Source organism: Panthera onca, chromosome D1 (genome assembly GCF_046562875.1).
Source record: "Panthera onca isolate mPanOnc1 chromosome D1, mPanOnc1 haplotype 2, whole genome shotgun sequence".
Lineage (NCBI taxonomy): Eukaryota > Metazoa > Chordata > Mammalia > Carnivora > Felidae > Panthera > Panthera onca.
Genome location: NC_138348.1, coordinates 40,755,332 through 40,782,331, shown reverse-complemented (window position 1 = coordinate 40,782,331; position 27,000 = coordinate 40,755,332). Strand labels below are relative to the sequence as shown.

The 27,000-nt window shown below is 38.5% G+C and overlaps 1 protein-coding gene across 2 annotated transcripts in view; it reads right to left on the bottom strand.

The window, feature by feature from the left end:
* Positions 1-25,958, bottom strand: part of TSG101 (tumor susceptibility 101) — a 39,507-nt gene extending 13,549 nt beyond the window's left edge. The window contains exons 1-8 of one of the 2 annotated variants that reach the window (XM_078433297.2): positions 25,798-25,958; positions 21,311-21,395; positions 19,251-19,316; positions 16,456-16,619; positions 10,072-10,198; positions 9,955-9,981; positions 5,786-5,852; positions 1,146-1,237 (exon numbers count right to left, since the gene is read on the bottom strand). In XM_078433297.2, the coding sequence (XP_078289423.1) occupies positions 1,146-1,237; positions 5,786-5,852; positions 9,955-9,981; positions 10,072-10,198; positions 16,456-16,619; positions 19,251-19,316; positions 21,311-21,395; positions 25,798-25,839 (670 nt within the window). In that variant the 5' untranslated portion in view covers positions 25,840-25,958. The remainder of the gene's footprint in view (positions 1-1,145; positions 1,238-5,785; positions 5,853-9,954; positions 9,982-10,071; positions 10,199-16,455; positions 16,620-19,250; positions 19,317-21,310; positions 21,396-25,797) is intronic. The other variant, XM_078433298.2, reaches the window with a different exon arrangement.
* Positions 25,959-27,000: the final 1,042 nt, after the last annotated feature.

The window sequence follows — 27,000 nt, the reverse complement described above, 5'->3', positions numbered from 1 at the left end:
CATAACTGACTCTCCAGCACTATGATGGCCAAAGCTTATATTGGCCATTATTACACTCAGTTAACAACTCTACCAAAACATTCTGAAACGAGCCCTTGCAAAGTAGCTTAATGTTCTGTTAGGAATAGGAGTAAAGGTATCCAAGTGGGATATAGGACAAATGACAAGATAAACTTGGCCAGTCTCAAAAAGAAACTATGGAAAACAAAGTACACCTCATGTGTGTCAAGGGAAAAAAGTTCCTAATACTTAAGATTTATGTAGTTCTTTGTGTTGGAAATACCAAAAGGAGTTGTACATAAAGATGTGAGGCTTGTTCTTTTTGTCGGCATCTTTTAAAATAGAGACATTACGTCATATACGTAACGCAAAACTTTCCATTCGGAAAGTGGACGTGGATTTCCATTTGAATACAGGAAAGGTTAACGACATACATCCTCAAGGCACATCTACCCCTTCATAGATGGATTCAAAGAACTCTTTCTCAAGGTGTGAATTATTACATGATTACTTTCAAGGATGAGAATCTTAACAGCAGATCCAAAGTGTCCAAAGAACAGATTCTATTCAGGGTCAAGTCCTAGGCCAGAAGCACCTCATTTTGTTATTTTCTCTCCTCAAAGTTTCAAAACACTTAGGTAAATCAGAGCTGAGACAACTGTAACCACTCTCTGATAAAAGGACATCACTGATATGAAGTAAACCTAGAGACCCTGGCACAAAGCAAGTATGGCCGATAGTACATGCTCTGATAAACTTCATAAAGGAGCCAATTAGTCCACTGACTTTCTTCTCCAAAAGATGCTCATCTGTTTTCACATATATCCAGGCTAGGGAAATCTAAGTACCGTATCTGTTAATAGTTCAACACACACAAAGTTCATGAAAGAAAATATGTGACCCACAGCAAAGAGTGAAAAGAGTCAATCAGATTTATTTTTATGCCTGGATAGAAGGCTCATTTATATAATGATAGATCAACCACCTACTTCAAGTTCTGGATTATAGGACATTGACCATTAAGAGTTTTTCCTGCAACAAGGAAGAGTATTCTAATATTTCACATGGAAAAGTGAAACGCACTTTTCACAACAGGAGACTCTGACTTTCCTTATGGGAGAAATACAGTTTTGAAGAGTACTTACCAACAGTGGCCACTGGAGGCTGGGAAGGATACTGAGAACTTGCTGTGGCAGGATACTGACCACCAGGTGGGTAAGGACAGCCTGGGTAGCCACTAAAAAGAGAGCAAAAAACATTAAATGTTAATATGACAAAGATACTAGAGTATCTTTAAGAATCCCATTCAGGAAGTTAAGTTTGACATGTTTTATCAGTTAATGACTTTTAGAGTTACGAGTGTCTTCTCAAGCAAAGTGGTATAGAAATTCCATTAACGACACTGGATTTACTCCTAAGTAAATGGTTAAAATACTCTTGCTTGGCCTGGTTATTTGAGGGTCATCTTCACAGGAGCAGAAAGCAACTAGAGTATTTCTAAGGGCAGTTCAATGGTATCAGAACTGGAAGCAATTTGCCTGTGGTTCATTGATAAGCTTTGTGAATATCTGATCTGAAAATTCTCTTTAAAGTTTTAAAAATTTTCTTCTCACTCTATGGATAGTTTGTGTCACTCATGTATTCGTATCAGAGAAGGAACTTTCCTCAGAAGTATTCTCCTCCAATCTTTTATCCAACACTGTTTTATAAATATCATTAACAAACGATCATCTGACAAATGGTCATACTTTTCTACTCAACACTAAATACCATTTTGATGTCACTTCCAACTAATGGCCCTAAATTTGCATTCTGGAAAACCACTTGAATAGCAGGAGACTTCCAACATTTCCCCCTCTGTCTTGTCTTCTCTTCTTTGGGTGATCTTTTAAATTCCTTCAACCATTCTTCACAGGACATGATTTTTAGGTCTAATCACTCTCCTCTGAATGTTCACTAGTTTGCTAGTGTTTCACTTACGATGGAGAAGAAAAGTAAAACAAGATGACTACTAGCTACCTGTTAGTTTGATAACGAATTGTAATTAGTCACCAGATCTATGACATTTGCAATTCTGATCAATATGCCTTTTACAAGTCCATTAAAATTACTGATTAAAAACAGCCAGTTCAGGAGCAAGAGCTCTGAGTTTGGAGTCAGTAATCCCCTTTCAGTGTAGTGGCTCAAAGATTCTACCAGCTCACACTTTGTAACTTGTCCCCAAGAAAAACATTTTGTACAGTGTGTTCAAGATTCAGTGTAATCACAATACCATCTATCAGTATAAAAAACATAATCAAAGAAGAAAAAAATGAAGCATTTATGTTCTTAGCAGATACATGCCAAAGGCTACTGAATGGTATTTTTATTTCTAGTCTTTAGTAGCCCTGCTACCATGGTGCAAGGAAATGGTGCCAATCTTACATTTCTTAATCTACAGTTTTGAAAACTGGGATAGCAGTGCCTGGGTGGGTGGCTCAGTCAGTTAAGTGACTCTTGATTTCAGCTTGGGTCGTGATCTCATCGTTTGTGAGGTGGAGCCTGGCATCGGGCTCTTTGCTGACAGCATGGAGCCTGCTTGGGATTCATTCTTTCTCTCTCTCTCTCTCTCCTCCCCACCTCCCTGCTCACATGCATGGGTGCTGTCTCTTTCTTAAAATAAATAAATGAATAAACATTAAAAAAAAAAACTGGGATAAATATGTTTTCTTCCGGGGTTACTCCCATTTTGCACCTTTTTAAAGACAATCTGTGATTACTGCTGAATTTTTCAGTAACTTGGTATAAAACTTTTCTAGGTCTACAGGTATTAGCTTCCAAAAATTCCTTTGTCCCTTAGTTTGTTCCATTTTTTTTCTTCGTGGTTATTCTCTATGTTCAGGGTTAATAATTTTTCTTGAGTAAAGAATTAGTTGAATAGTACTATTTTCTATCTTTGTGCATTATTAAACTAGTTGCCTTAGGCAGCAAATCTTTTCCAAACTTTTAAAGAGCCTTTTTTAAACTAAGTATTTAAAAAGAATTTTCCAACACTCTAATGTTCCTTTTTCTTGACATACTCCTTCAAATTTTACTTTTTATTATATTTAAGGCACTGTTTCTAAGTGCTTGTGTAGGTGCTAAGATATGAATCCATTTCTTCCTCAGTCCTGATTGGATCAAGGAAACAACAAATGCTAAGTAAAATTAATTCAAGAGATGTAGAATGGAAAATCACTATCAGAGATCAGGGAAGGTTTTGGGAGATCTGTAACATCTATGAAGGTTGTACCTTTATTCTCTTTAATTCCTTTACTCATAACCCTATATTCTCCAGCCATACTACATACAGTGTTTCCCTATTCTTTCCTGGGATTTGGGGGAGCTATCACACTTTTGCTTACATAAAATGAGTGGGTTGGACTTAAGAATTGGTAAGTATCCCCTAAGTTGTAAAATGTTGTAACTTTTTGCTGCTCTTTGCTTTGGTATTCGGAAATACCAAATTTCCTTTTTTTTTTTTTTTTTTTAATGTTTATTTATTTTGAGAGCAGGCGGAGGGCAGAGACAGAGAATCCCAAGCAGGCTCTGTGCCGTCTGTGCAAAGCCTGACGTGCGGCTTGATGTCATGAACTATGAGATCGTGACCTGAGATGAAAACAAGAGTTGGATATGTAACCAACTGAGCCACCCAGGCGCCCCTGAATCTCCTTCTGTAAGGTCATCCTCATGAATCAGTTCTCTCATTTATGAAGCTATTGCTGAGCTCCCACTTCTGAAGCAGATGTGAAGTTCTATTTATCGCAGCACTTACCATTTTCTGTCTTTTCTGATACCAGGAACTGGTTCCTAATATCTTATTACATGCTTCCTAGTACACATACCCAAACTGGAACAACTATTCTTGACATACCTTTTAGGTGCCTTGTATACATGCTGCAGGTGCTAAATTAAACTTTCAAAGGATCTTAAGATTTGGAAGAGAACTTAGAGATCATCTAGTCCAACTTTCTATAGCAAGAATAAAGACTCATATTCACTGTTTTAAGATAAAGATCTTCTTGAGTCACTGATTTATTAATTCTCCTTTAGGACAAAGGGAGAAGAGAAAGAGGTTCTGAAGTTCTTCGGCCAAAACCTTTTATATACAGAAAGAAACAGATGGCAATTTGAATATAGTTACCCTTAATGACTCATTAGCATATTATTTATATTTTGAGATTAAAAGTTACATTTCAAAGGAAAAAACCCATCAAATTTCTGAAAAATAGCTGTTTCAAAAAGGAACTTCTAGGGTGTCTGGGTGGCACAGTTGGTTAAGATTCAGCTTTTGATTTCAGCTCAGGTCATGATCTCACAGTTGCTGACCTAGAGCCCTGCATTGGGCTCTGTGCTGGGGCAGCACAGAGCCTGCTTGAGATTCTCTCTTCCTCTCTCAAAAATAAACAAACATTAAAAAAAAAAAACAAAAAACAAAACTTAAAAAAGGACTTCTTACAAATAACCTCACAAAAGACACTTTTATAGTTATCTGAGTAAGATTTACAGTTTTGTAATATTTTCCACCTTCATTTTTATCTATGAGTTTCTTTGAAATGGCTTTATTGTTCAGAAGCCCACTTTCTTACTATACTTCCAACAACCATTTCCTCAGGTCCAAAGTTCTTTCTTATTAGCAACTATTAATTGTAAAGCCTTGTAATTTCAAGGCTTCAGACAAGAAGATCCAATGTCTAGAAGTAAATCGGAAAATTAAAGGCCTCAAGAAATCTAAAACTTATAGCCTGTTTATATATTACAATCATAGGAATCGTTATTGCCCCTGACAGATGTTCATCTAGTCTCTGTTTACATCTCTAATGTAACAGAATGCTTACTATCTTATAAAGCAAGTCTCTGAAATTAAGAAAGACCCAGAAATAAATGAGACTGCTAAATTTCACTTATAAAATCCTGTATATTTTATATGTACATACATCATATATATGTAGCCAGGAAAGCTCGCTACATTTATCTGTGAGGGTTATATGAAGCTAAAGAGTTAAGCAGGGTTAAAAATTTCTTGTTAATAAAGTGGCTAGAAATCTCATCTGGGCACCAGTATATGCCAGTCTTGCATTTTAAGTCAGCCCAAAGACCACCTTTGGAATGTATTCCTAGATTACCACTGAAACAAGTACACATGTGAACCATGGGTTAATAATTATTTCTCATTGATTTTCTAGTGTGTCTTACTCATAAGACTGATGTATTAATTTAACTTACCTGAGTTATGTTATCATCAAATGGAAAATAAAGGTTGGTAGTACATGTAGTCTATGAATTAAATAAATAAATGCCTGGGGACAAGACTGACCCCATCATGTAAACCATTAATTCATTCCCTGTAATTTACAAAAAAGGGAAGGTTTTTTGTTTTTTTTTAATAGGGTATTAAAGTATTTTTCTCCTTAGTTGAATTCATTAGATTTAGTATTCCATTAACCTTTCAGCTATCTACACTAAATATATAAAGTTCTTAAAAGGGAAGTAGCAAGCAAGGATTTCAAGGTCCCAAGCCAATCAAGATCATTATCATTATCCCACGCCTTCCTTCTATGTAAACATATTGGAGCTGCACTTATCTAGAATTGAAAAAAAAATCCTGACCTATATACATACCATAACATTTCACCAATAAACCATTTTACCTTCCATTAAACTGAAACTAAGTTTACTTTGATGCCCTATGCTAGCACCCATTATTTTGATTCTAGAACTAACAGAATTTCTAATATAATTATTCAAAAGATTAATTTTTCATTACCTGGGGTTGGGAGGATATCCAGATGGATATGCAGAGATTCCACTTGGCATGCCTGGTATATAGGAAGCTAAAAATAATTTTTGACATTTTAAAATAATTTGCATAGTCCTGGATACATAGGCTATCAAATAAGACATACATCACTGTCAAACCACTGCAAAATTTCACACAGGTAAAGAATCCAAATCTCAGCACCAAAACAAAACAAACACTCCATCCATATTAGTTCCTTACTGCGAGCAGTAAGTATCTTCAAACCACATAATTCTCAAAGCATCAAATATGAGTTATGACCTTACACATGACAATCCCAACAAGGAATAACTGACAAACAGGTCAACCTGCTCAGCTCTCGACACTCTCCTGAGACAGTAGCTGGTTAAACTGGAATTTAGAGGAAGGTAATTCTGCCCTCATCTGGTCCAAGGTCAGCTTCTTATAAAGTGACCTTTTTATTATGTCTAAGAAATATTTTCATATTTCTTGTAAGACTATGTTGACCAATTTGCACAGCTGGTTTTGTTGGTTTGATTGAGAACTCTCAAACAGTTCAAATCAACTACAAGAAGTCCTTTATGAAACTTAAAAACTTATATTCAGCTAGACTGGTTAAAAACAAAACAAAAGCTTGGAAATACTAGGGGAAAGTTCAAATCTAGCAAGTTTAAGGAATGGTGTATATATATAAAGTTTATTCATTTTTGACAGAGAGCATGAACGAGAGCGAGCACACGAGCAGGGGAAGGGGGGGGAGAGAGAGAGAGAGAGAGAGAGAGAGAGAGAGAGAGAGAATATGAATCCCAAGCTCTGTGCTGTCAGTGCAAAGCCAGACTTGGCGCTCAACCAGGAACTGTGAGATCATGACCTGAGCCAAAACTAAGAGTTGGATGCTCAACCAACTGAGCCACCCAGGTGCCCTGATTTATATATTTTTTAATGTTTTTTTTTTTAATTTATTTTTGAGACATAGAGAGATACAGAGCGCGAGTGGGGAAGGGGCAGAGAGAGAGGGAGACAACAGAATTGGAAGCAGGCTCCAGGCTCTGAACTGTCGGCACAGAGCCCAACGCAGGGCTTGAACTCACGAACTGTGAGATCATGACCTGAGCTGAAGCTGGATGCTCAACCAACTGAGCCACCCAGGCACCCCTGATTTACATGTTTTTTAAAGAGAACACTAAAGACCTAGAACTAGTTAGTGGTGCCAGGAGACTAATCAACACAGATGAAGAAAAAATTAGTTTCGGCCTTAATTGGAAATGACTTGTCTGAGAATCAATTTATCCTCAGTGAAATTTTTCACACTGAATGCAATGGTGAATTAGCTCTTAATCCAATCATAAATATTCTAGTGCCCTCTATGTGACCGGCACCAGGAATTTGATGAAAAACAAAGAATTCCTGGCTTCAAGTTGCTTATGGTCTAGTGGGAGAGAAAAGCCAGAATAATAGAGTGATAAGTACTATGACAGGAGAAGTACAGAGCGCCATATATGTGTATGTGTGTGTGTCCAACTGAACCACCCAGGTGCCACAAGAAATGAACTTTTTAAGCACAGAATGTTAAGTGGCTGGGAGAAGTATGCTGGACTCTGACCAAGGGCCTTAGAAATCTTTACCAGAGTTGCTGAGTATATACCTACAAGTAGCACTGTTCATAGTCTTCCTGTTAGAATGAACTATAGATATCACAGGTAAATTTCTTCTTAAGTATAATGAAGCTACTAGGATGGTGATGTTCAATGCTATTTCAGAAAGGGAAAAATACCTCGCAAAATGTCTCAGTTGCTGGATTCCATAAGACATTTTTTCTTCCTGGGCAAAACACAGTTTCGTTTTGTTTTTTAAAGTTTATTTACTTATTTTGAGAAAGAAAGAAAGAGAGAGCACGTGTGCATGCATACACATGAGAGTGGGGGAGGAAGAAAGGAAAGAGGAGAGAGAGATCCCAAGCAGGCTCTGAACTGTCAGCACAGAGCCTGATGTGGGGTTCAAACTCACGAACTGTGAGACTGTGACCTGAGCCAAAATCAAGAGTCAGACACTTAACTGATTCAGCCACCCAGGCACCCTGAGCACAGCTGATCTTTAGGAACATGCAAACATGAGGCTTCTATTAAGTGTCAGCAACACACATAGTCAATTACTGACCCCCATGCTAGTTTCTCTTGTACACATAAACCATCACCTCATGGTTAAAAGCAATTCCGCATCATCATAAGCAATTTTCCTTTTCTAAGGTTCTGAAAAGCTACTCATTCCTTCAAATTTTGATTCTTAGAAACAACAAATGTTATTTGAATCCAAGAGTGTCACGGAAGAAGATAATGAGGTAAAGTAAATTCGCAGCCAGAATAAAATGGAATACAAATACACACAATGTACAGAGTTATTAGAGGGATTAAAGAAGAATGAATACAAAGTGCTTAGCTGTAGGGGCGCCTGGGTGGCTCAGTCGGTTAAGCGGCCGGCTTTGGCCCAGGTCATGATCTCGCGGTCCATGAGTTCGAGCCCCACGTCGGGCTCTGTGCTGACAGCCCAGAGCCTGGAGCCTGTTTCAGATTCTGTGTCTCCCTCTCTCTGACCCTCCCCCGTTCATGCTTTGTTTCTCTCTGTCTCAAAAATAAATAAACACTAAAAAAAAAAAAAAATTAAAAAAAAAAAGTGCTTAGCTGTATAGTTAAGAGTATACAGTTATAGTTAACAACTCCATAAATGTTGACTATTACTGTTAGTTGTCCAAAAAACGAGTTTTGGCCATAACATGTTTTAATGTGGCTCATACCTAGCTCAAAGTCATCCTAAAACAGGAGATCAAAAATGTTCTCAGTAATAATAACAGAAGTATACAATTTCTGAACTAGAAGATAATATTTAAGTATATATCCAAATTTCTGGGTTATTCTTTGGTGTGTGTGGGGGGAATTTAGACCTTCATCTCTTTACAGTCATAGCTAATAACTGATATTGTTTAAACGTAAAGAAAGTATTAACACTGGAATCAATGGACAATAAATTGGTCTCTTCTAGTAATTTATTTACATCAGCTCTAGATTTTTAATGTGATACAGTGAGTGCAAAACTGAACTGCAATAATAATCTCTTTAGTGTGGTCTCTTTCTGGAATGCTGCATTTCCAATGTCAATATAAATAAAACTGGAAGAAATTTAGGAAATTAGAACACTACCTAAACTTCTGAAAAGGTTATCTTAAGTGGTCACTAGCTATGTTATTTGAGCAAATGTACATGAACGACAAACTAGGAAGTATTTGCTATTTGAAACTTAAATGAGCAAGAGTGTCTAATCTCAGGTACTAGAGTCAACTGAATTTATTAAGATGAAAACAAATTTCTGGCACAAAAGAATCACACTACAACTTTTAGTAAAAGAACTACTAATATCTAAAACCAAACAATCTGCAAAGGCAGGGAAGGAAAAGAAAATGGGTTCAGAAATTCTGTTAGAATCCCATTAGGCTAGTGCATTAAGATGGTCCTCAAGACAGAATGGACTAAAAAGAGGATAATTCCCAGTATGAGAAGAATGAAAGTTCACACAATCTAACTTAAGTTTGCTTAATTATAACATTAAAATTTGTTAAAAAAAAAAAAAAAATCACAGCTCAAAACACAATGAAATCAATACTAAAAGTCAAAACAAATAAGTACAACCAACTCTCAATTATTCTAGGGTGATTTGAAAGTATTAATAAGAATTACTTTAAAAAAAAAGATAATAGAGATATAGTCCACTAATTAGGGGAGAGTACTGACTTCATGCTCCCACTTTCTCCACACCAGGTAAAATCAAGAATTGGCTGTACTAAAGAGAAGAAGGCTGAGAGCTAGCTGTCCAGTTGTGTAATAGCCAGAATGGCAGAATGTGAATCATTTAGTTAATTCTGTAATTGATTCTTATCTACAACACTGATTCTACAGTCGCAGAGGAAAGGTCAGACTACCTTGGAACTTATATCTGTTTCCAAACCGATCCTATAAGGCTATTCCATGGCATGCATAATTAATAATTCTAGCTCTATTCCAGCATTCTTTCTCCTCCATTCTGGAATCCAGCACACCCATAGTTAGATTTCTACCCACAAACGAAAGCCCAAATGCCAGTCTTTAGTGGCAATCTGTACATGCAGATGTGCGGCCTCAGAATACCTCCAAAAAATCCACTAAATGGGTAAGCTAAAAAGTGAAGTCATTAAAAAAAAATTTTTTACAAGGTTTTCTGTTTTGTTTTTACAAATTTAAAAATCAAATCTTAATTCTACTTACTATTTGGTGGCCCTGTTGCCTGGTATGATGGATAAGATGCCGAAATAGTAGGACGAGAGAAGACTGGAGGTTCATCTCCAAACACCACAATCATGACCTGAATAAGCCCCAACAAGTCTGACTGTGGCTAAAAACAGAAAACAAATTTAAGTCAGCTACAGACTTCCTTTTTGGCAAAAAGGAGAAGAATGGCCATTTCTTACTCGTTTTCAACTGAGCTTGGTAACTTTTTTTGTAGGACCCCAAACATGAAAATTCTACTGAATTAACTTAATAAAGCTAGGTGATTTTCACTTATCACTTATGTGTAGCAAAACTGTTGCTTCATGTATATAAAAATGACACTAGCCAAAGCAGTATAATGCAAAATTCAGACAGTACTGTTCATTTGACTCTGTACAGCTAACTAAAACTTATTATATTGCCTATGGACAAATTAAGTTTTCTGGTACCAATTCAGGATGAATGTAAACACTAGTCACAAATAATATTTAAGGTCTTTAAAAGATAACAATGCTACCTTGGAAACATGTTCCGAGACTAATTTTCATCAGACAGTATTATGAACTCTAAAATTATAGGTATGCTCTGCCTTAAAATCACTAGATCACTGTACAAAAGATACAAATTGTTACAGAATCTTTCCTTCCAAAAATGCTTGTTTTTCCAAAAGGTTGCTAAATTTTTCTCTCAAGTATCTATCGACCACTACTAGAAGATAAACTATGCTAGGCAAAGTTGTTCGGGGCAGCTTATTTGATGGTTCCATTTTCACCCCTTGTTATATTTTGCATACATCTCATCTCATATACTTCATTCACTAGTTCATCAGGTTCGGAAGGATTACTTAATCGTCTTGATCAGCTAATCGTCATCTTCACACCTTCTCTTCTCCTAATAGAAGTGTTCACTAACAATTTTTAACTTTCCAAAGCACCAAACTCATCTCTTGCGTTTGATTTTCCCCTAACTTACAGACAATGACAATAACACTACAGAAAGCTTCTTGTGAAAACTTGCCAACTCCCACTATTCCCATACCTTTTGTCTGTGAATGTAAAAGCTGAGACTGGGGGTAAGCATGTGCGGTATGTGTAGCACGGAGGGGCATGGGCTAGGATCGGACCTGGCTGAGGCAGCGTGGCTACAGAGGACACTTTTTTTCTCCTGTTAATTATTTGGTTCAACAAAACTCCCAGCCTAAATCATAACTTCATACGTTTTAAAAATTGAGATATAATTTGCATACCGTAAAATTTACCTTCTAAAGTACACATAGTTCAGTGTTTTTTTCCATCACCACTATCTAATTCCAGAAGATTTTCATCACCCCCAAAAGAAACCCGTACCCATTAGTAGTCACTTCCCATCCCCCCCAACCCCCCCCCCCCCCCAGCCCTTGGCAACCATTAATCTACTTTCTGTCAATGGATTTACCTATTCCGCACATTTCATATAAATGGAATCACACAGTATGTGACCGTTTATATCTGACATCTTTCGCTTAGTGTAAGATTTTCAAAGTTCATCCAGGTTGGAGTATGAATCAGTACTTCGTTCATGTATTTTCATGACCAGTTTGGCCAGACCTAGTTTTATTTTAATTCTTTATCATACCATTAATCTCACCCAAAATTCTTTGAAGGAAGAAAAATTAATCTTTAATATCAGCTTCCTGGCATAATGCAAAGTAATAGGTCATGAATTCAAACTATTTCAGAATGACTAATTCAGAATGATACAGGATATGAAAAAAGTAGGAATACTGCAGCCAAAGGACCAACTGAAATAGACCACACCTTTAAAAAATTGCTTTCCCACTGAAAATCCTGCATGTAAAATGCCTCTCTTCTTGACACCCCCTTTTACTTGTTTTTCCAGCAAGCAATAAAAAGGTCAGATTTTACATTCTAGGTAGTACAGGATACATATTCAGGATTAGGATCAATAAGCAATTTCAATAGGAAGACCAAGCTGAATGACAGCAGCCCCACTTTATGTTCTGTCATGCTAGATTATTGCAGCAGCCTCCCAAGCGGCCTCCAGTTTTACTTACTTAGCACTTGGAGTTTTCTATGAAAGTTCAAGCTCCTTCTTCCATAATAGAGAGCTGTTGCTGAGAATCAACTGTTTGGGCAGGGGCCATATACTCCAGCCCTTCTTGCAAGTGGGTTTTATCAATGGACCATAAGCAGAAGTGACAACTTCTAAGCCAAGGTGGATTAGAAGGGAGTTGTTCCTTTACCACTCTCTCAATGCTTGTCTTCCTTAATGCAGGGGACTCCTACATCCTGGAAGATGGTGGTACCACAAACTGGGAAGAGCCTCTGTCCCTGGCACCAAGTAGAGGAAAGCTGCTTGCCATGAGGAACACTCCCAGTGGACTATAACGTGGGCAAGAAACTTCTACAGTATTAAGCCTCTTAGCAGTTTGGGATTTACATTTTAAAGCAGTTAGTGACTATTAGAGAGCAAATCAATGTATTCATCTGGTACACTTCATCAGACATTATGCCTAATATTCATTGCTTCTAATACACTACTCTTGTTCAAGTCTAAAAAATGACTCCCAACTGTCTACTGAAGGACAAAGTCCTTAGCTAACAGTCAGGATACTTCATGGTATAGCCCCGAATACCATAAAGTTAGCCATCGTTGTGCCTTTTCTGTGAGATTTGTGAAATCTGTCATACATACAGAATGTATGACATATGTAACTTTAAAGAGTAATAATCAAGAAAATGCCTGGGAGCCATTATCCATGTTAAGAAATAGAAGACTGACAGTAATTTAGGAGCTCCAGACTGCATCCCCTCTATCTACTCAAGAGGTAAACCACTTCTCTGATTTAGTGGATAATCATTCCTTTTGTTTTACTTTAAATGTACTACCTTATGAATGATTTCCTAAAGTTTAAACTGGCCTGTTTTTGAACTTCATACGAATTTAACCAAAAGCTGTGTATCTATTGAGATTTGTTGCTTTTGTTTAGTCATGTTTGTAAGATACATTCCTCTTAAAGAGTATAGCTATATTTAACTCGTTTTCATTGGTGTATACAGTAGTAAAAATACTACAACTTCCTTATTCCTTTTCCTGTTCTTAATGGTCAGCAAAGTTGCATCCAATCTTCGGGAATGGAGGCTATAGCGATTCTTGCTGTATTTCTTAGTACGTATGTACAGGGTTACTCTTGTGCAGCGGTTCTCAACTGGGGGTGATAGATTTGCCTCCTGGGGGCTCTTCAGAAATGCCGAGAGACATTTTGGTCGTCACGGCTGGGCATTATGCTATCGGCATCTTGTGGGTAAAGGCCAGAGATCCTGCATTTTACAACAGAGAGGATAGCCCTTCCACAATAAAGAATTAACCAACCTATGATGTCAAAGTGCTGAGGCATATACCTACCTGTGGAACTGCTAGGTCATAGGGTGTGTGCCCACAACTTTACTAGGTAATGCCAAACTGGTTTTACCTCCCACTGGTGGCATTGAGGTATTCTCTTTCTCCATACCCTAACTTTTAGCACTGTCAATTGGTAGTACAAATTTGATGGATATGTAGTGTTACCTCATTGTGATTTTAATTTACATATTTCCCTCACTACTAGCAGGGTTAAACATCTTTCCATGTTTACTGGAAATGAGGATTTCTCTTTTGTGAAGTACTTGTTCAACAGTTTTATTTAAGGCTCAGTTGGTTAAACTTCCGACTCTAGATTTTGGCTCAGGTCATGGTCTCACAGTTTGTGAGACTGAGCCCAACATCTGGCTCTGAGCTGACAGCTCCGAGCCTGCTTAGGATTCTCCCTCCCTCTCCCCCACTCTCTCTCTCTCTCAAAATAAATAAACTTAAAAAAGTATTAAGTCTTTAAAAAAAGAGTTTTACCTATTTTTCTACTGGGTTCTAAGTTATTTTTACATTCTGGATGGTATTATTCTACATTATTCTGAGGGTATTAAGTATTACAGATGTATTCTTCCAGTTTGTGGTTAGTTTTTTCATACTTTTCAATGTGTCTTTAATAGAAGTTCTCAATTTGTATAAGTTTAAGGTAAAACTTATTATTCTTTCCTTTCCAAAGCATTAGTAAATGCTTTGCGTCTGGTTATAAACAAAAACAAAAACAGGGGTATCTGCGTGGCTCAGTCGATTAAGCAACTGACTCTTGATTTTGGCTCAGGTCATGATCTCATGGTTGTGGGATGAAGCCCTGCGTCAGGCTCCAACGATGAGCATGGATTCTCTTCCTCCCTCTCCCTCTCTCAAAATAAATAAAATAAACTTAGGAAAAAAAAAAAAACTTACTGCAAGATCATGAAGGTAATCTTCTATACTGTTTTTTTCCTTTTGCTTTTCACAATCTACCTAAAATTTTTGTGTATTCTATGAATAGGAGTCCAACTGCCCCAGCTCCATTACTGAAAAGTCTGTCTTACCTCCTGTCTTAATTACTAGTTTTATAATACATTTTGACATCTGGAAGGCAAGTCCCTTCTACCTTATTCTTCTTGGAGAGTGCCTTAGCTATGCTCAATCTTTTGCATCTCAATATAAATTTTAGATTCAGCTTATCAACTTTACAAAAGTAACAAACGAATATACAAAGAAACAAAAACTATTAGGACAAAGACCAAAGTGTAAAGAACCATGAATAAGGTTCTCTCTCCTTTAAGTCTTCTTTCTTTAAGGTCTTTCAATAAAATTAAAATTTTTTTTCCATAATGGACTTGTAAATCTTTTGTAAGGTTTATTCATAAGTCATTAGCATTAAAAAATATAAAGTATTCATTTATCAGTTCATTACTTCTCTATTCTGCTGAATCCAATCTGCTACTAAACCTGTGTGTTGAGTTCTTAATTTGTATTATTCTCTTTTCCAGGTCTAAGATTTCCACTTGGTTCCTTTTTAACATAATTCTCCACCTTGAACATATTAATCACAATCATTTTCAAGTCTGTGTCTGGTAACTGGAATACCTGGGGGTTGTGGTGTCCAGTTTCTACTGTCTCTTTGTCTCTTTCCCCCTCTTTGCCCTCTTTCTTGACGTGCTTGATAATTTTAAATTGTATGCTGGACACTGAAAAATTACAGAGGCTCTATACACTATCTTTCTCTAGGAAGGGTTTACCTTATCTTATGGCAGGCAGATACTATGAGAATCACCTTAATATAATCAAGACTGAGCTGATTCAAGGCTCTTGGAGTGTGTTCCTCCAGTGGCATCATCTAAGAGCCTAGGATGTTTACTTACACCCCACCTCCTTTTTAAAAAAAGTTTTTATTTATTTTGAGAGAGAGAGCAAGAGCATGCGTGCACAAGCAGGGGAGGGGCAGAGAGGGACAGAGAGAGAATCCCAAGCAGGCTCCACGCTGTCAGTGCAGAGCCCAACACAGGGCTCGATCTTAGGAACCGTGAGATCATGACCTGAACCGATACCAAGGGTAGGACGCTTAAGTGACTGAGCCACCCAGGTGCCCCCCTCCTCCTTGATAAGGTTCCAAACTTCTAGTGTCTCTTCAACCTGGGACTGCAGAAAACTTGGCTAGGTTTTTCAGAGGCTTCTGCTTAGCTTTTTAACCTGTCTTTGAAGCTTGGAATTCAGCTTATCGCTCGAGGGGGCAACTCAGATTATCTGGTTTGCTTCTTTGTAGCTTCCTCTTCTCCTATTATCTTGGCTCCTAAAGTACTAGCTATGTTAGCAGACTGTCGTCTTTTGAACACTGTGAAACTGCTAGAAACTCTGTAGGCTTCTTTCCCTCTGAGCTAAGCGCCCCCAACCCAGATTCTTAGTCTCTCACCCTCTATCAAGAATCAGTAAACACCCGTAGGGAAAGTTGGCAGAAGGCTGGCTCATCTCTTTGCAGTTCCCTTCTCTATAGGATCTTGGCCTCTCAAATCCTGATTGCCACAACAGTTCTCCAAAGCTTTCCACAGATGTCTGTACTCTGACTTTTCTAGTTGTCTTTGATGGTAACATTGGTCTGCCAGAGCTATACTAGCAGAGACAAAAACAGAAGTTTCGTACTACTATTCCTACTTGATAGGAATGCTCTGAGTAATGAGATTTGAACAGTTTCACAAATATATGCCACCTACACTACTTGTTAAAATGCATTTCCCATTATGTGAATCTCATCTATTCTTAAAGGTTCAGCTCAAGCAAATAAAATAGTGACTATGTATATTCTGTAAAGTACCAAGCTCTACACAAATATATTGCTTTTGGAGAACCTTTTCCAATCATCCAGCTCAGTGATTGGTATCTCATGTGAACTTCTCTCTCCTCTTGGGAATCCTCTTTGAGTGTTAACAGAAAGTAGATTCTAGGGAGCAAAATAGATAAAATGCAATAAATTCACAGAAGACTGTTAATACTTACGTGTTTCCATTCATGTAGATAAGGAAGATATATCTTCCCGTTTGCATCAACATGCTTTCCTGTTTTAATAGTCATTGAACTAGTAGGTTTAACAAAACAGATAGGGGGATTATATGGGTATGTGTCCAGCAGCCACAGGCATATTGGAATATTATATATATTACCTGAGAGAGAAAGAGAAACTTCAATTACTCTATTATTTTTTAATAATGGCTTAGTAGGTAAGCAAGAGAGAGCTACAACTAAGCAACACTTAGAAGGAAAATCACAAGAAATATTTTAGGTTTCAAAGTTCTGTTTAAGGTGTTTCTCAAATTTTCAGTTTGTAAAATACATCAGCAGGATTAAGGAGCTAACTGATCACTACTCTGCCACTGTCTGCTTGCTGCTATAAAAACATTCTTTGCAAGTTATCTTATGGATAACCTTGCAACTTTAGTCTTGTCATTTCAGTTCATAAGGTTCACTGGGAAGGGATATAAAAGGAAGACTACGGATTATGGTGTCCTATCAGAAAGTGACATAAGAAGCTACACTTGAAACTCCCTTGCCAAAAGCCAGACTATAAGACCCAAACAAACTGCCAAACAGATGTTGATTGGTGGCCACAGCTTGACCGGTCCCTATGGTATCTTCAGCGACAGTTACTCAGAATCAATGTCATCCCTGTTTCTTGCTTTAGGTAACAGAACCTCTCTCAGTTCAGGAATTAGACTCAGTGTAGTCAAACTGAACAGTGTTTCAAAGGAACAACAGTTAACATACTGAACATAAGCCATCTCCTTTTCTTACTAAGCTCAAAGCCCAATGTCCCAAATAATCATTTGAATCACCTAACATAATTCAGATGCGTTTTTCCCCTTTGGAAACAGTTTCACTTCACATGAATATATACATATAAATTGCACTTAAATCAGACAGCTGTGGGACTTTGGATTTATTTTTTACTCAAAACTACATCTACAATGGAAAAAAAAAAAAAAAAAACCTCCAATAGAATATATCCTAACATAAAACATAAGTTTATTTCAGTTACCCAGAATTCTTTGCTTTGTGACAATAAAGAATTCTACAGAATTACTTAGGCTTAGGAACTATGCCATATGAACGATAGTAAGGGAAGAGAAAAAAGGTAGTTTAGATTATATATTTTTCATACATGCTCTAATATATATTTATATATTATACATTCATATTCATATAATATGTATTCATATATACATGAAATATATATATATATAATCTTTAATTATGCCATAGTTTCCTGCCTCCCTCTCCCCACCATACAACGATTTCTCCCACCCAAGTTTACTTCCTGAGGGCAAAGTCAATAATTTTGAATTTTACTCAGTCCTTCCTAAATTCATCATAGCTGCTTTATTCAATGCCAATGCTCAAGTGTTTTTTCTCTCCGTCTGGAACATCCATTCTGATATAAATGGTTGACTCACCCTTTTATACCAAATTCAAATTTTATTTCCTCCATGATCTTCCCACATGGTCTTATTCTCCTCTGTAATCTCATTGCACCCTTACATTTTATCATTATACAGCAGTTACAGGACACTGTAAATAACTATTCCCTCTGTTTCTCCTACTTGTGTAAGTTCTTCCAGAGAAGACACATCCTTTATTCACCTTTGTATCCACAGCCCCATCCCCTATGCCTCATGCACAACAGGTACTATATAAAATCAATGGATATATTACAGAGACACAGGTCTTAGGTAGTCACGAGGAATAATTAAGACACAGAACTGTCCAAAAACAGAACAATCGTTTATGAAACTGAATGCTCCCTTATCACTGTAAGTATTCCAGCAGAGACTGGCTAAGAGAGACTTAATTATCCATCATCAGGATTATCACCAACATTATAGCCATAAATAATAGCTACTTTTGATATCTGTTTATTACATACCAGGCTCTATGCTAAGTCCTTCACATTATCACAATGAATTCGTTTTTTTGAGTTAGTTCTATTATCCAATTGTTACGATGTCCATTGTCACATCACAAAACTGACAGGATTACAAAGACAGAAGTGAAACCTTACTCTGCCCTGACTTTAAAGCCTCTACCTTAGCCACTATACTATACAGCTTCCCACTGTTGGAAAAGCCTGGATGGGATGGGAGGCTGAACTACAAGGCATCTAAAATCCCTTTCTAGGGGCACCTGGCTGGCTTGGTTGGTAAAGCATGTGATTCTTCATCTCAGGGTTGTGAATTCAAGCCCCTACATTGGGCGTAGAGGTTACTTAAGAATAAAATCTTTAAAAAAATCCTTCCTAGTTATAAGATTCTCTGATTCAATGAAACATCAAAATCTTCCAGTGCACCGAGGCATTTATTTGTTGACATATCTTTATAAAGAAGTCAGGGGGAAAAGGTGAAAGTATTAGGTGATGCTGCCAAATGAAGTTCAATTAGAAAAAAAGTTAAAAGTATCTATATCCTCAGGGCGCCTGGGTGGCTCAGTCAGTTAAGCTTCTGACTTCGGCTCAGGTCATGATCTCACGGTTCGTGAGTTCCAGCCCCGTGTCAGGCTCTGTGCGGACTGCTCAGAGCCTGGAGCCTGTTTCAGATTCTGTGTCTCCCCCTCTCTCTGCCTCTCCCCTGATCATGCTCTGTCTCTGTCTCTCAATAAATAAACCTTAAAAAAATTAAAAAAAAAATCTGTATCATCATGAGAGTCATAGAAAGTAGGTTTAATTTACTTATAACTCTTTGGCAATCTACTAGGTGAATCGCAATGCATCTATGCTGGAAACATAAATTACTTAAGATGCTTACCTTTATAAGGCACAGGAATTGTTCCAGTGAGGTTCATTAGTTCCCTGGAACTGCCATCATTAAAAACTGAAAGGAAAAGAATAATGATTCAATCATGAGCATCTTCACAGACACTCCCATATAAGTTATTCTTTCAGAAACACTGGTTAAAACTCATGATTACCCTTGAAAGGAGTGAACTTGTTAATGTCCATTAATCATCCATTTTGTCCAACAACAAAATATCCCTTGTTGATTCACTCAAATGGGATCAGTTTTTAAATGAGTAAAGAAAAGATCCTTTGAATTACTTGGAAAAATGAATGTGAGTAATACCGTCCTGGTAAACATAAGCTCTGGGTTCCCAACTAATATGATTATGAAGTTACTTAAAAAACACTATCAACTGACACCATACTAAATGTTAATCTGATATCACTCAGTTTTAGATTGCTCAGATGTTTATCCCTACTCAATGTCATTCTCAATCTGAATGTAGTATCAAAACACAGTATTAAAAAAAGTTCTCAAATACAGTCATCTTTTGATACAAACATTTCTCCTAACATGTAAGTTTTTCTATCTGTAATTGATTATAATTAAGGCACGTAATTTATATTATTACATGGACTGCTATTATTTGTCATAATGATTTGGAATTAACACCGTATCACACAGGGGAAAAGCTGTAATGTGCAGTACAAAGTCACAGAACTGCAAGGCTGACCTCAGTTCTTTTACTTACTATTGACAATTACAATCTGTGCTATAATTTATCCTGATTTTGTACATTTCTAAAAACCACCTTATTTAAATTTAGGGCTTTAAGTACTTTAAAAGCATGGTGATAATAATGGTTTAGACTTGGTCCAGCCACACAAACCTATATAAAATTTACTCAGTGATGTTGGGGTCTCTGTCAGTTTAGGTAAGCATATTTACTCTTTAGCATCCGGTAAAAACCAAACACTTAAAGTTCTGGCCACAGTCACTTTTTTCCCTTATGGAAGCCATTTTTAAATTAACTCTAATTTTGGTTAATATGAGGCTTTTCCCAGATCTAAGTACAACAGTACAGTATGTGGACAGGAAGGAGAATCATGCCCTCGGTTTGGGAGAGGAATTCCTGTTCATGTCTTTGCTATTCGGAAAATTCAGGACTGACTGCCTCTCTGTTAACCCTCACCTCTTGTCACCAAGCTCCTAATGTTTTCAAAGCCCTTGGAGTGAGTGGAGTTTAGAATGACAGTTTCACCTACAAAATTCAGCTCTTAGCCCTCGGTGCCAAGAGCCTCATGATGGACAGGAGGCAGCATGGGTATTCCCTTGGCCCTGGCATTTTTGGGGTTTATAAGGACACAGAGTTGGAGAGATGACATTAAGATTGGTGAAGAAAAAAAAAAAAACAACTCCAGGTATTGTCATTTCTTACTTAACTCGCAATTTTATTTCATCTCAGTAGAAAGTGGACACACGTTGTCACCTATCTACTCTATAGAATTAAGGACCATATTTAAAAAACTGTTTTCCTCATCTATAAAATGAAAGAGGTATTCCAGAATATTGTTTTACAAAATGTGTTCCTAGGAGTATAAAGAGATGCTCTGGGGAGGAAAAAAAAAAAAAGGTCCATAGCTAATCAACTTTAGGGTATACTGTATAGTTGACTCTCTTCTCTTCTCTGTTGGTGAGAATAGGCTCTCAGAAATCTTGCTGCAAAGAAACCCATTTAATTTTGTTTAGTTTATGACTGTTCAAACTGATCCCTCCCATCCCCACAAGAAACAGTCTTCATAACTGTGGATAAAATTTGTGTAGATGATAAACTAAACTATTTTTAAGATCTCCTCTAGGTCTAAATTTGCATAGTTCTGTTTGAGTATGTTTTTAAAACTTAAAATAGCTAAACAAATAAGTTATTACTAGATCGTGTCATTTCTTGCCCAACACTTGTTTAGGTGGAGGTTCAGTCCTACAAAGGAAACACCAACAAACTTAGAGGAAAATGGGAAACCTACAATTATTAAAGAAAAAAGTAAACTCAAAGGACAGCAATTGATATTTTTATTATATAAACTCACCATATGAATCCAACACAGGTTTGAGATCTTTGTATAAAGTAATAACATTGACAGTTTCACGTACAGTTAGGTCTCTGTATTTGTACTGAAAAGCAAAATCACACAGGAATTTAGTTTAAAACCAGTGCACATTATTTTACTGCCTAATTTTCAAAATTCTATTTTCTTAATAGCACTCTTCTTAAAAGTATAATGGTTCTCACTAATCATTAACATTAATTAAAGCCTGAAAGAACCTTGATAGCTTTCTCTCCAGCAACCTATTCAAACCCTTTACTCACCTCCATTTTAGCTCTTCTTTCCAACTGGAAATACCCTCCACCAAATCAAATCTTAACCTTTTTCAAACCTAGCTTTCACCTCTCTCCCCCTTCTTAATGAATCCTTTCCCCAACGTCCTTTTAGCCCATAATGATCTCTCCCTTTCCTCCAAACTCCATCATTTATTGTCAATACCAATTATTTTAAAATTTTTCATTTATTGTACTGTATTTTCATACCCCCACCTTGTACTACTCCACTCCAGGAAAACAAGAACCTGGTTTACACATTCTTGACGGATTAGGAGAACAGGGGATGGTGACCTCCATCTTATTACAATTATCGAATCTCACCAACTAACAAGCTCCATCCTGGCACACAAAGCTTTCAATCAGCTTTTAGTACTTCTCGCTTAAAAAGAAGCAATCGGCGGGAACCTACATGGCTCAGTCGGTTAAGCGTCTGACTTCGGTTCAGATCATGATCTCCTGGTTTGTGAGTTCGAGCCCCGCGTCGGGCTCTGTGCTGACAGCTCAGAGCCTGGAGCATGCTTCAGATTCTGTGTTTCCCCCTCTCTCTGTCCCTTCCATGCTCATGCTCTCTCTCTCTCAATAATAAATACACGTTAGAAAGTAAATAAATAAATGCATGCATGCAATCAGTTACTCCAAAAAGAAAGACTCCAAGAAACAGGTCAGAGACCAAAACAGAAAAGAAGGAATTAAGAAGTAACAGAAAAAAATGCAAGGAGCAGAAGAAAACTTCAAAAAGACTTAGCTTTAATACCTTCATTCATGAAATAAGAACACTCGGAGAAGAAAAGACTCTTGGACACAAAAAATGTGACAGTTGGGAAAGAAAGCAGTAGGAGGATTAGAATATATGGTCAAGGAAATCTCACAGAGATTAGTGCAAAAAGACATAGTGTAGCCAGACAATAAGGGAGAAAACACAAGAAAAATTAGGGAATCAATCCAGAAGGTCTACTGAAAGGAAACCCTTCAGCATTTCTTGCCTTCTTTTGTCCTGAAGTACCGCTTGTTCCGTGCTATGGGATCAGTCCTATTAGCACACAAACCTGTTCTTATTTCTACCATCTAATTTGCACAAACACGCTCCTGACCAGCCCCCTTCCTCAGCAGCTACAACCACACTTCTCACGGTTCTCCTGTATAGCAACTCTTGCAAAGAGCTCCCTAAATTTGCTGTCTGTGGTTGCTCTTTTCCTGTTCTCTCTTTTTAGAACTTTTTATTATGGAACATTTCAAACATATCCAAACGTAGGCAGAATAGTACAATGAGCGCCCTATATCGTACACCCAGCTTCAATGATAATCAACTCACAACCAATCTTAACCTATCACCTCATTCACCTTTTCCTCCTCCTTTATCATTCTGCAGCAAACTGTAACATCACATCCTGTCACCCATAAATAGTTGTGTATACCCTTAAACAAACTTTAAAAAACCCACAATACTATTATTATAGTAAAATAATCCGTTTCCTTAATATTATCAAAGATGCGGTCATATTTGTTTGAATAGAGATCCAAGTAAAGTCCATACATTGCTATTTTGTTTAGATGTCTTTTAATCTATAGATTCCCTCTCCCATCCTTCTGTTGATAATAGCTTTACTGAGATAATCAGTAATTCACATACCCTGTAATTCACACACTTAACATGAATTATACAAAGTTCAATGGTTTTCAGTACTGGGCTGTGCAACCACAATTTTAGAATATTTTCATCACCCCCAAAAGAAATTTGTACCCTGGGGCATGTGGGTGGCTCAGCTGGGTAAGCGTCCAACTCCTGATTTCAGCTCAGGCCATGGTCTCAGGGTTTGTTGAGTTCAGCCCTGCATCCGGGTCTCTGCTGTTGGCGCCACTTCGGAATCCTGTCTCCCTTTCTCTCTGCCCCTCCCCCACTTGCGCTCACGCTCTCAAAAACAAACATTAAAAAAAATTTTTGTATCTTTAGCAATCATTCCCTCATAACTACCCCCTCCCCCTCAATTCACCTTAGACAACTGCTATTTTGTTTCTATCAATTTGCCTATTCTGGACGTTTCATGTAAATGGAATCATATAATATGTGGTCATTTATGATTAGCTTGTAATGTTTATTTATTTTTGAGAGAGAGAAAGCAAGCAGAGGAATGGCAGAGAGAGGGAGACAGAGGATCCGAAGCAGGCTCCACTGTGAGCTCCGAGCCTGATGTGGCCCGAAACTCACAAACCATGAGATCATGACCTGAGCTGAAGTCAGAGGCTTAACTGACTGAGCTACTCAGGTGCCCCTACTTTTATTATCCTACTCACTATTCCTACTTCTCTATTCATAGGCTGGATAGAAAAGAAGTTGATACTCAGAACTGACATTACCACTTGTAGGAGAGTCAGTTTTTCAGATATTAGGTCAAGAACCAAAAGTTAGGTAGAATGTCCTCTCCCACCTCTTCTCTATGTCCTTTTTTTGTTCTTAGGGAAAAAAGGAGGAGGATGGAGGGGGAGGCAGGTGGAGATACAAAATATCTTCTAAAGATGTTCTGCCTCTGTCTTTGAAGGCAGGTCCCTCTGCAGGAAGTTTAGGAAACTTGATTCATCATGGTTTTTAAAATCCAAAACCATTATTTGAACATTCTTGTCCTTATATACTTCTAGATACAGGCTAAGGAATATAAGTGACTTTAATGACTATGCTAGCAATTTAAACATCAAAAATGACATGGAACGAGGGGCACCTGGGTGGCTCAGGTCATGATCTCGCGGTCAGTGAGTTCAAGCCCCGCGTCGGGCTCTGTGCTGACAGCTCAGAGCCTGGAGCCTGTTTCAGATTCTGTGTCTCCCTCTCTCTGACCCTCCCCCATTCATGCTCTCTCTCTGTCTCAAAAATAAATAAACGTTAAAAAAAAATTTTTTTTTAAATAAAAAAAAATGACATGGAACGAATACTTGTCAGTTACATCGTATGTAAAACAATGTACTGTCTTTTAAAGTGACGTATAAATGTTTTCAACATAGACCTGGGCCATAATCTACTAGGGTTCCCCCAAATGTCCTCTGCAATTAAGGAGAACTATCAAAAGAAAATCAAGAAGCCTAGAAGATATTAGACAACCAAGAGAAATTTTATTTTGAAAGCCAAAACTTTCTCTTTACAGGTTATTTGCTCTTCAATCAATGGCTATGGGGACTGTTTTACTGGGGAGGAATAGTACATTTTTCAAAGAAATAAATTTATACATAATAGCGAGTTTTATTAATAATGAAAACTGCTTAAACTATTTCGATTCCTACCATTCTTGCTTTGACAAAAGTCTCCAAAGCTAACCCGTTGAACTGGAGAAGATTCAACTCTCAAGCCCCTCACACACATCTTATTCCTAATTAGTAAATTGAAAGAAAAACCCCCACCTGAAGTCAGTTCACTGTTATCAGGTGCCACACTTAAAGTAATTACCAAAATAATTCATGGCTTTAAAATACAAAATGTCTATCTACTTTTTAAGAATTAAAAAAAAAATACACCGGTCTTGAACTGTGAAGATTAGAAATTAAGTTCAAAGCAAAGAAGTTCGCGTTGTAAGAAGCCTACAATTCATTAAAGGCGGTTATTCTCAGCAAATCAAAGTCTCTGAGGCGGTCATGGAATTCTATTTATTCCATCGAGGTAGTGAGGTACTGGTATTTAGGCTTCTCTGGACGTTTTTACTTATAATTGAACCGATTCAATCAACAGTTCCTGACCTCCGCGGGTCGGGTGCTGGGCTGTGTGAAAAAGACAAAACTGAAAAGGACACAATCTCTGGGGGCCGGGACGTAAGGGCGAAGACTGACGGATCCCTACACCGGGACAGAAGTGGAGTGCCTCAGACCGAGAATTAAGTCCAACCCCCTCTCTGTGTTTATAAAAACTAGGAAGAAAACTATACTGCCCCACAGACTGTTCCAAACTCTACCCGCAGAGAGGAGGGCGGGCGGCAGGTGGCAGGCGGCCTCGGTTCCGCGCCTTTGTTGACCGTCGCCGCCCCCCAACCTCCCCTGGCCACGTATCGGGGATTCCGGCACAAGGCGACAGGCATCTCGGGGCCGCAAAGGCGACAGAGGACGGCACTGGGCCTCTGGCCGGGGAAGCACTCTGGGCTGAGTCCGGCCAGGCCGCGCCGGGCGCCGAGGGGAGTGGTGGGCGCGCGCCGGGTGGCCGGCGCGCTGAGGACTCACCTTGGACACCATTTTTTTGAGCTGGCTCTCTGACACCGCCATGGCGGCCGCCCGGCGACTCCCGTCCCCGCAGGCAGAGGGTCAGCCGCTCCGGGGCCGCCCCAGGCCGCCCCACACAATCACACACCTAGTAGCCAGCCCCCCACCCCCCCGCCTCTAACAACAGGAAGTCGGCCACCAGGCCAGCTCTTCCGCTTCCCTGACGTCACTTCCGGGTGGCCGGGCGTGGGGTGGGTTCCGACTCGTGTCTTGATGGGCTCCGCTCGGTAGGCCGGGTCGGGTCCCAGTGATCAGGACAAACCTGTTGCGAGGGTCGAAACCCTGGGACGGGATAAGATCAGGTGTTTCACGGTTGCCTTAGACTAAGGGAGCAGGTGCAGGGAGGGGAAGTAGGAAGGTTTTGCTAGTGAGCGTTAATGACCATCAATCACGTGCTTTGGGAATCCTAAAACTGTTGTGCGCCTAACTTGCCCTTGTGAGACTAGAAGGCAAGTGCCCTTGTAATCGGGGCTAAAGTTTTCCCCCAACTCTGAGATGAGAGGCTAGCATTACATGATGCCCAGGGTCTCTCTGATTACCAGGTTTTTGTTTTGTTAGCTTAAAAATCTTTCATACTACATTCACAAGGGCAAAGTGCAGAGCCCTGGTTTCCCAGGAATCCAGACGGTGATTTCTTTTTCTTTTTAATGTTTATTTTTCAAGGAGAGAGAGACAGAGTGAGTGGGGGAGGGACAGAGGCAGAGAGAGACACACACAGAATCCGAAGCAGGCTCCAGGCTCCGAGCTGTCAGCATGGAGCCCAACACTGGGCGCGAACTCACACACCGGGAGATCATGACCTGAGCCGAGGGCGGAGGCTCAACCGACTAAGGCACCCAGGCGCCCCCCAGACGGTGATTTCTTCTCTGGGAAACCATTCCGCCAAGTCAGAACTCTGTGCCTAGGCATAAATCTAATACAGGCCGCATTCTGCCTTGTACTACATTTGCATACTAGCCTGCCACTGTCAGAGCCCAAGTCTTGGAGGGCAGGCTCACCTTAAGATCCTCATCCTTGAACAGAGCAAGAGTAGGTGCTTGATCTTAACTGAATTTCTACTACCCATAAACGTTCTTCATAGTCATTTACATTAGTCATTATTGCACTCACCACCAGTTTTATAAGCACACAGTGTCATTCAAGGTATTTATTATTTATTTTTAT